At 37.4% G+C, this 16327-nt stretch overlaps 1 protein-coding gene across 1 annotated transcript in view; it reads left to right on the top strand.

Moving 5' to 3' along the window:
- The window catches only part of Mapk1 (mitogen-activated protein kinase 1), an 84400-nt gene that overhangs the window by 50551 nt on the left and 17522 nt on the right, over positions 1-16327 (top strand). Inside the window, exons 4-6 of the mRNA XM_046421134.1 lie at positions 3969-4085; positions 7826-7940; positions 8197-8328. Of these exons, the coding sequence (XP_046277090.1) occupies positions 3969-4085; positions 7826-7940; positions 8197-8328 (364 nt within the window). The remainder of the gene's footprint in view (positions 1-3968; positions 4086-7825; positions 7941-8196; positions 8329-16327) is intronic.

Here is a 16327-nt window from a genome sequence, read left to right as displayed (position 1 = left end):
TTTCTTGGGGAAAAGAGACAGGGAAAAGCAATTACACATTTGGTTTAAATTTTAAAGAAATAGATATATAATTACATCATTCAGAGTGTTAGAGTATGTTGTTTGCCTAGTGAGGATTTTTAATTCCACTTTTTTATTTTTTCCTTCTTCCTTAATATTGCCACATTTAAAATATAATTTTATTATCATTGTGATATTATAAGCCCTGATGTTTTTAAAAGATATAGTGATTTATATATTATGAAAAATAGTCATTACTAGAATCTCTGCACATTAATCCACCTAGGTTGTGCTTCTCAAAAACATTTCAGGTGAGGCATTTTTTTCATCAAATGTTGGATGTTCACTATGTGTAGCAGGAATAAAAAGTAAATTAAGTACTGCTATTTTCTAGGGACTTACATACTAATGGGAAAAACAGACACTTAACACAGTTGTTTATTATGGATTGTGATAGTATACTTATAGTATAACTCTAACCAAATAGTATGGGAGTTCATAAAATTAAGCAGTTAATTCTTGGTGGTGGTTTTAATTCCTAGGAAACTCCTCAGAAGAGTTTTCATGTAGGTATTTAACTTACTGGAATGGCATGGATAGGGCCCACAGGTGAGATGATATTGCTTAGCCAAGGAAAGGGAAATAGGTGTCAAGTAAATTAGAATCAAAAGTAATGGTGAGAGATAAAAACAATGTGGAAGTTAGGTTGGTGAGAGTTTGAGAGTAGTCTAAAAGTTTTGCTTGAAGAGTTTGGTCTTTGGGCAAGAGTTGTACCTCAGTGGTAAAGCACTTTCCTAGAACATGTGAGGCACTGGGTTTGATCTCAGAACCGCATAAAAATAAATAAAATAAAGGTATTGTGTCCATCTACAACTATTTTTTCTTAAAAGAGAGTTTGGTCTTTATTCAAGCCAAAGGCATGACTTATTTAGAAATAACACTTAATATGAATTTTTATCTAAATCTACACAAACTAACTACAATGGCAGTTGAGATGTAGGAGAAGCAGCCAGTTCAAGAGATGTTTTGGAGAATTCTACCCTACCCTCTCTGCCCCTCAAACATGCCCAGCTGGTTCTTCTCTAGGACCTCGTTCTGGCTTTCCCAGGTCTCCTCAGGGAAGCATCTCTGCAGTATTCTAGAATCATTTTATATGTATCTTCATTAGGGAGTGCCTGTCTCATTAACTCAGCACAGTACCACTGTAGTTACTCTTGCTCTATGACAAATCACCCCAAAACATAGTGACCTAAAAGAGCAATGATCATGTATTGCCTCATGGTTTTCTGTAGGTCCAGAATTCAGTCAAGGGGCAGCCCAGGGATGCCTGGTTTCTCTCCAGTATCTGGGTCTTTGTCAAAAGATAAGATAGGGTGTAAAATCATCAGTTATATGCTTGATGGCAATTGGTGCTGCCTTTTGGCTGGGATGTCTATGTGTAGCCAGGCTTCCTCTTGTGGGTAGAGGGTTCCAAGTACCACAAGAGGATCAAGTAGAAGCCATATGTCAGTTTATAATGTAGAATACTTTCACTGTATTCTATTGGTTCAGGTGCTTAGAGGTTCACTCAGATTCACAAGAAGAGGAGATAGACCCGACATCTTGAAACAGGTTCAACCAAAGAGCTTAGAAGAAAAGCATAGGGAAAACTGGGATATAATTCAGTGGTAGAGTGCTTGCCTAACATGCATGAAGCCCTAGGTACTGCATAAAAACAAAGAGGAGAAAGAAATACAGTGGGGTGGGTTATATTGGCAAGGCAGTCTCTCTCTCTCTCTCTCTCTCTCTCTCTCTCGCTCTCTCTCTCTCTCTCTCTCAAACACACACACACACACAGTTACTCATAGCATTCATTATCCTTGTCTTCATAGATATTAAAGAATCTTAACAAGCCTTCTAAAATACAACTTCCATATTTCCAAAGTCCTAGAGGAATTTAGAAACATTCACTTTAGTACTTAACATTATTGATCTGCGGATTTCATACATTTTTTTAATCTATGTGGGATTTGTTATGTGATTTGAGAGAAACTGGATCACACATACATTGAAAAGTTCAAGCCAGGGCTGGGGTTCTGGCTCAGTGGTGGAGCACTCACCTAGCATGCATGAAGCACTGGGTTCTATCCTCAGCACCACATAGAAATATTGTGTCCACCTAAAAATAAAAAAGTTCAAACCACAGAACTAGGATGAATTAGCAATAGTCCAACATGGCAAATGAAGACTCAGCACTCTTCAGACATGGAAGAAATCAGTCATTCATTACTTCTGTTTGTTGGTTCATGTTGCTAGTGAGTGTTGTACTGGAAAAACTTCCTGCAGTTTGCTTCAGAGGAATTGGTAGAAAAGGCTCAAAAGAAAAATGAGATTTAGATATATTGAAAGCCTTCAGATGGTCAAGCAGAATTGAGAATTCAAATATGTTCCCTCTCAAGAGCTTATGACTGAGGCTAGGATGTAGCTCAGTAGTAGAGCACTTACCTAGCATGTACAAGGCCTTGTGAAAGCTCACGGCTGTTCCTCAGCTAGATCTCCTTGAGAGGCCTATGACTATTGATGAGTCTAATATCATTGGCAAGGAGGCCATCTCTGAGAAGAGAGTCCCAGGATTTACATTGAAGTTTACGTAGATTGCAAGAATGCAGTGACTGGAGTTGATCATAACTACAGAAGACAATATTTCTCACCACTTTACCAAGTGAGAGTCCATATGGAAAGTAATATGTGGAAGAGTCACTGGGACAGCAGATGTGCTATCTGCTCCTTTTAGTGATGCAGTGACAGTGTGTCAAAGACAGGGAAATTATGCAATTCAGATGGGCATTTCCTTGGATGCTCTAGTTGAAGCAGGCAAAAGAGCCTATCGCTACTACTGACAATGCCAGCCTCCAAGGTGGGATGACCAGAGGAAGATATTTGTGAAGTAGGTGAGATCTTTCCAAATCTTTCAATTATTGAGGCACTCTTTTGTGAGATATCTAAACAGACTGCTATTCTGCTAAACTCCCATGTCCTACAGATGTCTCTTAGATTTGTCCCTTCTTCATTGACCCTATTATCTCTAGCCTGAGTTTGGGCCCTTGTTTCTTAGATGACTGATGTAGTAAGCTTCCATATTAATCTATGTCTTCTAGGCTACCTTCTCCTATACTCTGGCCCATCTTGTTAACTTGTCTCTCCTGTGTCTATGTGTCTCTCTCCTGTGTCTATGTGTCTATCTCCTTCCTCCCTCTCTTTCTCATTAGTTTCCCAGAGGCCAAAGAATTAAAATATCCTGCATTTATGGATAAAATACATTATGTTTATATACATTAGAGTTTGATGAAATAGCTAGTCCCTAGTAACCGCACGGTATTAGATGGCGAGATGATGAAAGTCTAGGAGGTGCTTCTGAGAGTGAGAAGGAAATGAGAAACTGGGTATCTTTTTAAAAAGAAAATAATGTATCTTCCATACATGAAACTTTTGAAGCTTTAGAAACTTAAAACTTTTTAAAGATTTGATTACTTGAAAGGGGAAGGAAGTGAAAAGAATCTTGAGAAATACCAACATTCTTGGACTAAGTAGAAGACTAATAGGAAATGGAGCCTAAGATAAGTCCAGTGCTCATTAAAGAGCTCATCACAGGAGCTCTAGTAGTATGGGGCTGAAAAAGGACTCTAGATGGATTTGATGACTACCCAAAACAATTTGTCAAGTACCTAAGCAAAATTGCTGTGTGATAAGCAGATAATGAAATTGACTATTAAAAGGCCCTGTAACCTGTTTCCTAATCTTTAGCACATGGATAGTCATCGCTACTTTTCAGGTTATTGGAAGGATTAAAAAATTCCCAGCAAAGTGTCTGACACAGTATGATAGCAAGTACTTATTATTACTGTTGTCTTTTTTTTTACTTTTAATGTTATGTTTTGATGTCAAGCTGATTAGAATTTCTAATAATGGCATGTCACTTTTTATCTTAGATCTGCGACTTTGGCCTGGCCCGTGTTGCAGATCCAGATCATGATCACACAGGATTCCTGACAGAGTATGTAGCCACACGTTGGTACAGGGCTCCAGAAATTATGTTGAATTCCAAGGTAAGGACCTGTTTGCATAAAAAGAAAATCAGAAGTAAGAGAACTTTCTGAATGTGTGACTGTAAGCCTTCCTTTCCAGCCTCAACTTGGGTTAATCCTTGTCCTGTCTGACCAGCCCACATAGGCCCAGAGCCAAGGTGCTATCTTAATCTCTTCTTCAGCATTGAATTCCTGGACATTGGAATTTGCCCTCTCCATCTCAGCTGAAGTATTGCTGGCCTGATGAGAGTCAGAGGGTTTCATCTCCAGTCACATTTACCATAAATGGTCTGTGTTCCTCACCTTGGTTCATCCTCCTGCAGTCCTTTCTGTGGCAACTTTCACACCTACTGCTGCCAAGGCGCATTCAGGCTGTCTTTTTTCAGAAGTTACGGTAATCTGTATTTCTGTGAACACAGACTAGGGCTGTCCTATAAAAGTCAGATATATCTCTTAATGAAAAAATGTCTCCTCAGCAAAATAATAGTATGATTTGTTATTCTTTCCATTTAAGAACTGTCGTGGAGTCTTTCAAAACTATATAGTCCTGCTTCCAAATGAAATATTTCCTCTACATCTCCCAAGTGGCTAGGGAGAGTACATGGAGGTTTTGTACGAACTCTGTTGACAAGGTCTGTCTCTTGGTCATAAGAAATGATTGAATACATTTACAAAAGCCAGAAAAAGTGAGCTGGGGTTGAGGCTCAGCAGTACAGTGCTTGCCTGGCCAGTGTGAGGCTCTGGGTTCGATCCTCAGCACCATATAAAAATGGATAAAATGAAGGTATTGTGTCCAGCCAGAACTAAAGGAATAAATTTTTTTTAAAAAAAGGAAAAAGTGAAATATTCTTATATTTAAATATTCTTAATTCTATTTAGAATTAGGAATCAGTAGGCAAAATTGAGGGCAGCTATGGGAGATTAGGTTCAGTATTTTTAACATATTATCTGCAAATAGTATGTGGAAAAGTTTTCAAAATTGGATAGTATAAATAGATCTGACATACTAGCTATACCTAATATCACAGGATGAGATTCTTAAATAACAAGAAAATATAACATGAAGAAAATAATATGAATTCATATTGGGCATTGTGTCTAAGGCCCAGCAACCAGAAATAGTCCTGAGAGGCTTAGGAAATGAACAGGTCTAATTAGCTTGTGGGCTCCATTGTCTTCCTCCATTCTTTATGTGTAGAGATAAGCTATTAAGTGCTTTTGTGAGGAAATGGAATTTGTTTCCAGCAGATATTCTTGATATCCTACATTTTTTCATTATAAAAGCAAAATTCCACTAAAAGAAATTGTATCATAATGAAGGATTTGGTGTAACAGGTGTTCCAAAGAAGAAAATACTGTTGATTCTCTTGTAACTCTGTATTACAAATAATCCCACACACAGGTTCGTTCTTTGATGGGCCACATGACAGCCATTCCAGACAAGGATCATTGATATGCAGTGTACATTGCTGGTTGTAAAAGACAACCAGTGTGGTAGATCTTTATCATGGTGGCTTCTTGATCTTGAGTGTCCTGTACTGCCTTCATTTTTCGGTTACCATCCATGGGGAAGTAGCCAAAAATGGTAGGGTTAGCTCTGTGTTCTTCCAAATGCCGAACACTCCCTTCTACTTGCAGAGTTACTACAGTGAAAACTGTAAAATCTTTATTTGCAGCATCTCTAGCCCCTGGGAATGTTCCTTCTAGCGGTGTATTCACTTTTTTCTTTTCATTAACTTAAAAAATATTCAAACATATTTTTAAAAATTGAAAGTACATTGAATACCTGTGTACCCTTTACTTTGATCTACCATCTTAACATCTTGCCATCTGTTTTTTTTTTTTTTAATATCTGAGCTTGCAACAACTAAACATCTTGCCATCTTCTTCTCTCCCTCCCTCTCTTTTCTTTCTCACTCCGCTTCCTTCTTTTTGACATGCCATCTGACACTTCACCAACACCTTATTTCCATACCATTTGGGGCATTATCAATACCCCTAAAAATGGAATGCTCTTCCCCACAGCCATGATACTTTAGCATATCTAAGATACCAACATTAATTCAGTGTCATTTTTTTGAAGAATGAAGATCAATTATTTTGCAGAATGCTGTGCAGTTTTGGGTCCTGGATTTTTGGCACAAATACCACAGAAGCAGTGTTGTATTCTAAGTGCCTAGTATCAGAAGGCACAGCTGGTTTGTGCCAAATAATTGGTAATGGTCACATTGCTCTTTTGATTAAGATGGTATCCTCCAGGTCTCCACAATCAGATTATCATTACCCTCTTTATAATAATAGTTTGTGGGGAAATACTTTGTTTAAAGTTGTCGTCTTCTTCTTCTTTCTTCTTCTTTCTTCTACCTTTATTTTGCTTATTTTTTTTTAAATGGTGCTAGGGATCGAATCCAGTGCCTCACATGTGCTAGGCAAGCACTTTACCACTGGGCCACAACTCCAGCCCTAAAGTTGTCTTCTTTATCAGACTTGAACCTGGTATTCTTATCATTCATTGATGATTTTATAACTCTATTATTTTGTTTTAGTTATCTCCATTTATTTATTCTATGATTTATTATCCATCTCTATCGTTAAATGTTTTTGTTCCAGATTTGGCAGGTAAGAGCTACTTTTGACATTCCCACTAGCATCAGGTACTTCCTTGCTTTCTGGCATTAGATGCTCTGGGGTCACCTTGTACTTGCCCTGCCCCAGACCTGGAGCAGCCATTTCTCCCTTTTTTAGCTATTTATTTTTTTGTGTGTACTTTCAATATTTACCTTTGTTACATTTGGCCCAAAGCAAAAAGTATTATAGATTATAATAATTTTAGACTTATTTTAAAATTCAGACCCATCTTATCATAGCTATAAATCTTATCACTGTTTTTTTATTTGATTTTCCAAAAAGATTTCATTCTTAACCTAAATTTTCAACTGTTTGACTTAATTTTTTTTCTATTATTATTTCTACAGTTCTCCTACTTATCACCAGAGGCAACTTTTTCTTTTCATAAAATTCAGCTTTCATTCCTTGGAACTTTTTGTTGTTGTTGTTTGATGCTATTATGATTTAGACAGAATTCATCCATGACTTTGAATAGACTTCCTTTAAGAGAAATTTTATAATTCAGAAAGGAGATGAGAATATTGGAGGCAGCACACTCTTTTTTCCCCCAGAGATCACAGTTTTTCAACCTGATGTTTTCGTTTTTGTTTTTTCAGTGCTGGGAATCAAACCCAGTGCCTCATGCATGCTAGACAAGCACTATACCACTGAGCTGGACATCCCCTAGTCCTTTCAACATGATGTTTTTTAATACGATTTGCAAGATGGCTAGACATTCTGAGAGTACCGCAATGATCTTTCTTTTGAGTTGACTTCCAGGTTTACAAAAATGAATAGATGGGCCACAAATATCCTAAAACAATAAATGTTATGACTTTTTTCTTTTCCAGCTCCCATTATAAAAAATTTTGAATCTGTCTTTCAAATATTTTTTTAAAGGACTGATGTATACTTTTGAAATTCCAGTTTAATGATAATATTATAGAAAAAAGAAATTTAAGTGATCTTGGTTGTTTGGCATCTCATAAGAAAGCCAAATTATTATTTGTTTTTTCAGTGTTGTTACTCAATTTTAAAATCAAAGGAGAATCTCAAAACTCTTAACAGCCATGTGCCTGTCACATAGGGAAATCTCAACATGTTGTTTGCAACAGCAGATATCATTCTTAGCCTTTTCTCCCTTTCTGCTGCAGGGCTATACCAAGTCCATTGATATTTGGTCTGTGGGCTGCATCCTGGCAGAGATGCTGTCCAACAGGCCCATCTTTCCAGGGAAACATTATCTCGACCAGCTGAACCACATTCTGGGTAAGGTTCCTGAGCACAGTTTACATCAAAGTCACATCATTAACTGTAAAAGAGTTCTGATAATTGAAACCTATGATAGACATGAGGTTTTTATCTTCTCTGATTTAAAATGTTAAAAATCTTTTTCATTAAGAAAGGTAAGGTTGGTGACGAGAAGACATAAAGTAGTACCAGGGTTCATTCTGTCCCATAGCTGGTGGTGTGCAGTTGTTTGTTTTAATCTTGGTAATTAACAGCTAATTATTTTATCCATTAGGTATTCTTGGATCCCCATCACAGGAAGACCTGAATTGTATAATAAATTTAAAAGCTAGAAACTATTTGCTTTCTCTTCCACACAAAAATAAGGTGCCATGGAACAGGCTGTTCCCCAATGCTGACTCTAAAGGTAAATTTTACTTTGATTGTCTCCCCGCCCCCCAACCCCTGGCTTAACTTCATGTTTGTCTGTTTGTTGTATTTGTTAAAGTGTTAGGTCACTGTCCTAAAAAAATCAGCCTATGGCTCTTGGGTAACTCTTTATTTAAAAAGTGTTTCTTCTCATACTTTATTGCCCACCACTCCTGCCTTGCTGAGATGGAATCCAGGGTCTGAGTCAGGCTAGGCAAGCACTTTGCCACTGAGCTATATCTCCTTTCTGGGGATGACTCTGGTTTTCTACCTTTTGGTTTCTCTGCTACTTTTTAATTTTGATTATGTTCACATCTTCAGGGCTCAGAAAGCCTAGGAGCCTACAAAATAAATTACAGTTGAATATCCCTTACCTAAAATGTTTGGGATCAAAAGTATCTGGGATTTGGATTTTTTTTGTGTGTGTATTTGCATAAATATGACAGATATCTTGGAGATGAGACCCACATCTAAACAGAAAATTCATTTGTGTTTTAGTACCCCTTATACACACAGCTTGAAGGTAATTTTATACATTATTTTTAGTGCACCTGTACTTTGAGATTTGTCACACGAGATCAGTCAGGTGTGGAATTTTCCACCTGTGGTATCATGTTGGTGTTCAAAATATTTCAGATTTTGGAGTATTTCAAATTTAGGAACAGAGATTTTCAACCTTATAATCTTTTTATCTTCTCATTTGGTTTTGTTTGTTGTTATTGTTAGGGGTTTTTTTTGGGGGGGGCAGGGGGGCAGGTTTACTGGGGATTGAACCCAGGGATGTTTTGCCACTGAGCTACATCCCCAGCTCATTTTTATATTTTATGTGAGACAGGGTCTCACTAAATTGCTGAGGCTGGCTTCAAACTTGCAATCCTCCTGCCTCAGCCTCCCAAGCTGCAGGTATTACAGTTGTGTACCACATGATTACCTGACTCTTTTGATAATTTTTAATGTCGGGTAAATTGGAACATAATTTACACAAAGTTCACACTTTTTAGTTGTTCAGGCTTCTGAGTTTAAACAAATATATACTTTTTTTTTTAAGTTGTAGATGGACACAATTCCTTTATTTTATTTTTATGTCATTCTGAGGATCAAACCCAGTGTCTCACATGTGCTAGGCACGTGCTCTACTACTGAACTAGGACTCTAAGCTGCACCAAACGTATACTTTTAAGTTAACCACTACTGCAATCAATATATGGAATAGTTCCATCATCACTAAAAGTGTCCTGTGCCCTCTTGGGGTCAGTTTTTTCCCCAGTCTCTGGCAGTCACTGATCTGATGTCTATCCCTATAGTTTTGCCTTTTCTAGAATGTCATATTAATAGAATCATAGAGTATGTGGCCTTTTGTCTACATTCGGCTTGAAGCATTTGAGATTTAGAAAGCATTTGAGCATCTCATTATTTATCTTACTCTTCACCAAATGGTGCTGGAACAATTAAAGACGATCATGTGCAAAAAGCAAAACAACAATTAAAAATCCCTAAAATTGGAACTTAGACCTAAATATAAGACCTAACGGGTTTCAGTTCTTGCGACTAAAAGGCTCAGGGGTAACTTCAGTTGAACTGGGCTAACTGGGCTGCGCAAAAAAGCCACACAAGAGACACAGATACCTTTTTCTTTGGGGTAGCTGTGACGGCTCCTCTGACCTTAAGGGTCCACAGGAAGAGAGAGCGAGAGCATGCGCTGACCCCTTTTATTGAGGAGAAGCTATTCAAATGAGGCAAGGGGTCAGGTTTCAGGGGGCTGAGTCTATCTTCATGATGTCCACTGTCAACAGGTTGATTGACATCTGGGTAGGCCACACCCAAAGGGACAGTAAGAGAAGAGGACACACATAAGGCACTTCCATGGAAGATTCTATCCTAAACAGGTCAAGGGGTTATATTACAAAGGAACAGGTGAGCATAGCTTCACCCATGGGGCTGTAGCAAGACACACCCATGCATGAGACACCAACCCTCGAACCCAAGGAGGGTGGGGAAAGCTCTGCCACATTTCTGTGACTGAGCGCCTCAGTACCCAGCCGGGGAGTGTGACTCAGTCATGTGTGAGGTTGGTCTCCCACACTAAAACTAGTAATCTTAGAGAAAAAAAATAGGACAGAATCCTCATTACCTTAGTTGAAATTTTCTTAGATTCAATACCCATCTTTTTTTTTTTTTTTTTTAAGTAACACATTAGTTTTATCCTTTGTATAATTTAGGGTTGACTTTAATAATCTTAATGTCTTTTATTCTCATTTTACATGTCTCTGATAAAAATATTAGTTAGCTATTTTTTTTTAATTTTATACCAGTATAAAAATATGGTAGATAGGTAATGACTCTCCCCATTCTAAGATGCCCATGAATCTGAGTGTGTTTGGTTGCATGGCAGAGGGGAATTACAGATGTAATTAAAAGTAAATCCATTGACTTTGAGACAGGAAGTTATCTTGGATCATATAGGCGGGCACAATATAAGCACAGGTTCTTTTAAGTGTGATAGGAAATCTGAATGATGAACCTGAGATATAGCAGCTTACCAGTACTTTGTTATTTATCTTTCCATATCTACTCTTTCTATATACATATGTGTATTTTTACCTAAAATTTACTTTTAAAAAGTAATTAGTAGGGCTATAGCCAGTGGTACAGTGCTTGCCTAGCAAGCATGCACAAAACTCTAGATTTGATTCCCAGCACCACAAAAATTATTATTATTATTAAAATTAACATTTTTTGTAAAAATTCAAAAAATTATGGGACTGTTTAACTGAGAAGGTAAAAATTATTTTAGAAGCAGCTCTTGAATAGCACTGTTAATAGAATTGTGTTTTGAATACTCTTCCATGTTTAATACATAGATCTGGCTTATCTTTAATGGTTTTGTATTATTTCTATTCAATCTTCAGTTGGATATTTAGCTTTTTCTGATTTATTTTTTTTTTATACCAGGGATTGAACCCAGTGGGGCTTAATCACCAAGCCACATCCCTAGCCCTTTTTTATATTTTATTGGAGATAGGGCGTTGCCGAGTTGCTTGAGGCCTTGCTAAATTGCTGAGGCTGGATTTGAATTCGGGATTCTCCTGTCTCAGCCTCCCAAGTCACTGGGATTATAAGTGTGTGCCACCGCACTCAGCTTTTTCTAATTTTTGCTATTTTATCTATATGTATGTGTGTGTGTGTGTATATATATATATAGATAGATAGATAGATAGATACTGTATATATCTATATATATAGTACATATGTATGTGCATGTGTACATATATGTATCAACATATAACAATTGCCTATGTAGATGTTATTTCCTGAGTCACCTTTTTAAAAGGAGGTGCATACCTAACAAAAACTACATAATAAGATTTTCTGATAATAGACCAACTCCAGGCTCCACTTCTTGTTTGTTTCTTCACTCTTCTATTGTCAGTCATGTTTCATATTAAATTATTTCTGAAGTTTGTTTAGTAGGGTGGGCGTTGCTGGGTATTGAACCCAGGAGTGCTTAAAGCTATATTCCCAGCCCTTTTGTTTTTTATTTTGAGACAGAGTCTTGCTAAATTACTGAGGCAAACTTGCGATCTTTCTGTCTCAGTCTCCTGAGTCACTGGAATTTCTTAAACCACTGCACCCAGCTCTGAGTCTTTTTTTAATACTTATTTTCCTTAGTTTAAGGTCATGAACTTTGAGATTGGTTCATGAAAGTACAAATTAATACCACTAAAATCTAGGAAATTAATTTTGAGATGTAAGTATTGGATGAATATAATACAGATGCAGGGAAAAGATAGAAATAGAATGAAGAAAATGGAAAAATAGGAGTTAGTGGTACAGAGGAGAACAGTAGAGCATCATGTGTTTGGAGCCCAGGCTTTGCAGCCATACCTCCTGGGTTTAATCCACAGCCTAGCCACTTACTAGTTGTGTGACCTTTAGGGAAACTACTCACTCAACTTCTCAGGGCCTTATTTTCTTACTTATAAAATAGCATTAGTAATAGTACCCATGTCAGGATTCTGTGAATGTCCACTCTTCTAGCATTTGTAGGTGTAAAGTTTGAAGATCCTTCCATATATGTAGTTATGAAGAGCGTTCCCTTGTAGGGATGGCCCATAAATGTCCTTAATCAGTCTCATACTGAACATTGAAGTTCACATGACCTATCTGTTGGTGCATGAGCTATCTATTGCTGCATAACAACCACCCCAAAACTCGGGGCTTGAAACAACTGCTATGAGTTTCTTAGACTGGTATAACTGAGTGGGTCTGCTGACTCCCCTCCAGTAGGGTGGTCCAAGGTGACCTCACCACATCTTGCCATTGGTCTTCTTCCTCACAGTTGTTGTTCTTTCATCCCATAATAAACAAGTCTAGGCTTCTTCTCCTGATAACAAAAATATTCAAGAGCAAGAGCAGAAGCTACAAGGTCTTTTGAGAGCAGGTCCCAGAATAGCAATCTGCCTCACTCAGTGGGTCAGAGTAAATCACATAGGCAAAACAGATTCAAGTGATGGGGAAATAAATATTCCCACTGGTAAGAGAAACTGCAAAGAATTCATGCCACAATTAGCATGCCCTTAAGTTATTTGTAGTTTTATTATAATATTTGAATTTATTCATTTAATAATAAATATGGGTGTCTGTTCTGTGCCATCAAGGTTTCTATGGCCCTAGACATAGAACCAGTAACAAAGAGATAAAGGACTGGTCTGCAGAAAACTGATAGTCCAGATTGTATCAAATATGAAAGTAACTTAAGAAAATGAATGGAAGACCTCAAGGAACTCAAAAGAAAGTCTAGTTAATGATAGTTCACAGAAAGGAATATAAGCCAGGCGTGGTGCTGCACACCTGTAATTTCAACTGCTTAAGAGGCTGAGGCAGGAAGATAGCGAGTTCAAAGCCAGCCTCAGCAAAATTGAGGTGCTAAGTAACTCAGTAAGACCCTGTCTGTGTCTCAGTGGTTGAGTGCCCCTGAGTTTGATCCCCAGGACACCTGCGCCACCGCCCCCCACCCCCCGCCCCACCAAAAAGAAAAAAAAAAAGGAACGTCTCTTAAATATGGGGAAAAGCCACTCATTTTTACTCACACAAAATATGAACATTGAAATATCTGTAATTCCTTTTGTTTTTAATAACCCCACTCATCACAAGAGCAGAAGTCAAAGAGTTTGATAGCACATTGGGTGGTCAATGCTGTGAGGAAGAGATGTTCTCAAGACAGCTTGCTGGTAGAGTGTAAATTGGTTGAGTCTCTGCGGAGGTCATTTTGGCAATTCTGTCCCATATCTTTTTGTTCCAGCATTTCTGAGTATTGAACTTTTGGGTCTGCCAACCAAATGGAGATGAGGGTGGCATTGAACTTGTTCATCTTTAATTAAAAGAGATTGAACATTTTTCACATATTTGTTAGTAATTTTTGATTGCTGAGTCCCTTGAGCCAATAGTATTGTAAATTTTTCTTCAAAGGAATCTTAACTAAGAAATCTCTCCAAAATGACTCCAGTGAGGGGGAAGAAATGATTATTATTCAGCAGATGGTGCTAGGCTGGTGAATTGCTATTTGGAAGATAATCAATTTAAATCATTACTCACACATGAAAATTAATTTCAAAATAATAGATGATTAAGTGTTTTTTTTTAAAAAATCAAATCTAAAAACTAACAATATTTAGAGTATTTGGTGTTGTTCTGATCACTAAATGAAGAAAGACTATCTTCATGAGCTTTTTTTTTTTTTTAATCTTTTTTAGTTATAGATGGACACAATACCTTTATTTATTTATTTATTTATTTATTTATTTATTTATTTATTTATTTTTAAAGAGAGAGAGAGAGAATTTTTTAATATTTATTTTTTAGTTTTCGGCAGACACAATATCTTTGTTTGTATGTGGTGCTGAGGATTGAACCCGGGCCGCACGCATGCCAGGAGAGCGCACTACGGCTTGAGCCACATCCCCAGTCCAATCTTCATGAGCTTTAAAAACAAATCAAACAAACATGAAGGAAAGAGAATAGATTTTGTGACCTTAAAGTTTAAAACTTAGGAGAAATTAGACTGTTTAGGTTGAATAGTAGTTAAACTAAGTAACATTTAAGGATTCCTATCCTATCACATGGAAGGGACCATTTGCCCAGTGGTCTGGAATCTGCCTCCTGAGTTCAAACCAGGGAGCCACCATTTGGAGCCTTTGACTTTGAACCAGTGATTTAGCCTCTTAGTTTCATGATTTCCACATCTCAAAAATACAAATTCAGTCCCACCTCATATGGTAATTGAGAGGGTTAGGTGAATTATCATTTATTGATGCTGGATTCATCATTAATATTATTCATATATAAAGAATAGAGACAAATGTAAGACCTCAGTGGGTAAATAAATAAAGAGTTAACAATTCACAGGAAATATAGGAGGAACAGTTTGGGGGATATCAGTTGAGAATTTGGTTTGAACTTGTTAAATTTAAGTCACCTACCACGCATTAGAAATCACCCAAATGCCAAATGTTAATCAAATCATTTAGTAGATTATGATATATTTACTTAAAGGAGTATTGTAAAGCCACTAAAGGTGATTTTTTTTTTAAGTTTTGATAGGGAAATAATGAGTAATATTTACTCAGGAAAAATAAGACAACATTTGTTATACAGTATGATTTCAGTTATGTAAAAGAAAGTGTATAGAAAATTTCAACAAAATACATCAAATGATTACCAGAGGTTACTCTTAAGTGACGGGGCTATGGGTGCTAGAGTAAGGGAACTTCGGGGCAGGTTTGATGGTTAGCTATTTGAGGCCTGCCTTTTCAGTTTCACATAACAAGAACTTGGAGAAAACTGACCTGTTTTCCTGATTGTTTTAGCCCAAGTCATGGGACTGATCTCAGTTGCCTGTTTGTGCCCAGCTTAGATGCCATCACCAGTCATTGTGGCCAAGGGGGGACTCAGCTGAATGGCCAAACAGTGTTCCCATTCCCACAACACAGCCAGGGAACATGGGCAAGCCCATGAGCTCCCTCATAGCAAACACAGCTTGCTTGCAGAGGCAGTGAACTCTGGCAGGTAAAACCAACACATGACCATCATCTTGAAGAAGGGTGAGAAATACTATCTTTCTCTCTTAAAAATAATAATAATAACAACAACAACAGGGGTTGTAGCGCAGTGGTAGAGCACTCACCTAGCATGTATGAGGCCCTGGGTTCAATCCTCAGCACCACAAAGATAAATAAATAAAGGTATTGTGTCCATCTACAACCACAAAATATTTAACAATAAATAAATAACAAAATGCAGTTCATGTCAGAAATCTTATCTCCATTTCTCAAATAACCTGTTTGAAGAGTTTATGAACTTTGTTATTGCTCACTTGGATTCATGCATTATTTGTAAATAGGATCATAGGCTACATCCTCTTCTTTTACCTACAGAGAGTTGTATTTATTCATCTGAAGCTTGACCACCCTAAACTAATGACAGTTTTGAGAGTTATTTAACCCATGGCCTTTTATATAAGAGATTGAGAAGAGAGAAGAGTGATACTATAAGAAGCTGGAGAAAACAAACCTTCAGTGGGCAATGGGATAGAAATAGGAACCCCTTAAAATATATAGAAAGACTAGACAAAGCAAAGAAAAAGTGTCATGTGTTTTCATAGAAACAAAAGATGGCATTTTAAGAAAGGCTATCTGGGCACAATGGCATACAGCTGTAAACCTCTAATTCCAGAGACTCTGGAGGCTGAGGCAGGAGGATTGCAAGTTCATGGCCAGACTTGGCTGCTTAGCAAGACCCTCAGGACCTTAGACCTTGTCTCAAAATTTTTAAAGAAAAAATATATATAGCCAGTCATGGTGGTACATGCCTATAATCCCAGTGACTCGGGGAGGCTGAGGCAGGAGACTCACAGATTCAAAATGAGTCTCAGCAATTTAGCGAGGCCCTAAACAATTTATCAAGACCCTAAACAATTTATCAAGACCCTACTCAAAATA

This window comes from Marmota monax, unplaced genomic scaffold, assembly GCF_021218885.2.
Source record: "Marmota monax isolate L192 unplaced genomic scaffold, Marmota_monax_Labrador192_F-V1.1 WCK01_AAM20220418_F8-fsc00157, whole genome shotgun sequence".
Lineage (NCBI taxonomy): Eukaryota > Metazoa > Chordata > Mammalia > Rodentia > Sciuridae > Marmota > Marmota monax.
Note: the sequence above shows the minus strand (reverse complement) of the source record. Positions and strands in the feature narration are given on the sequence as shown.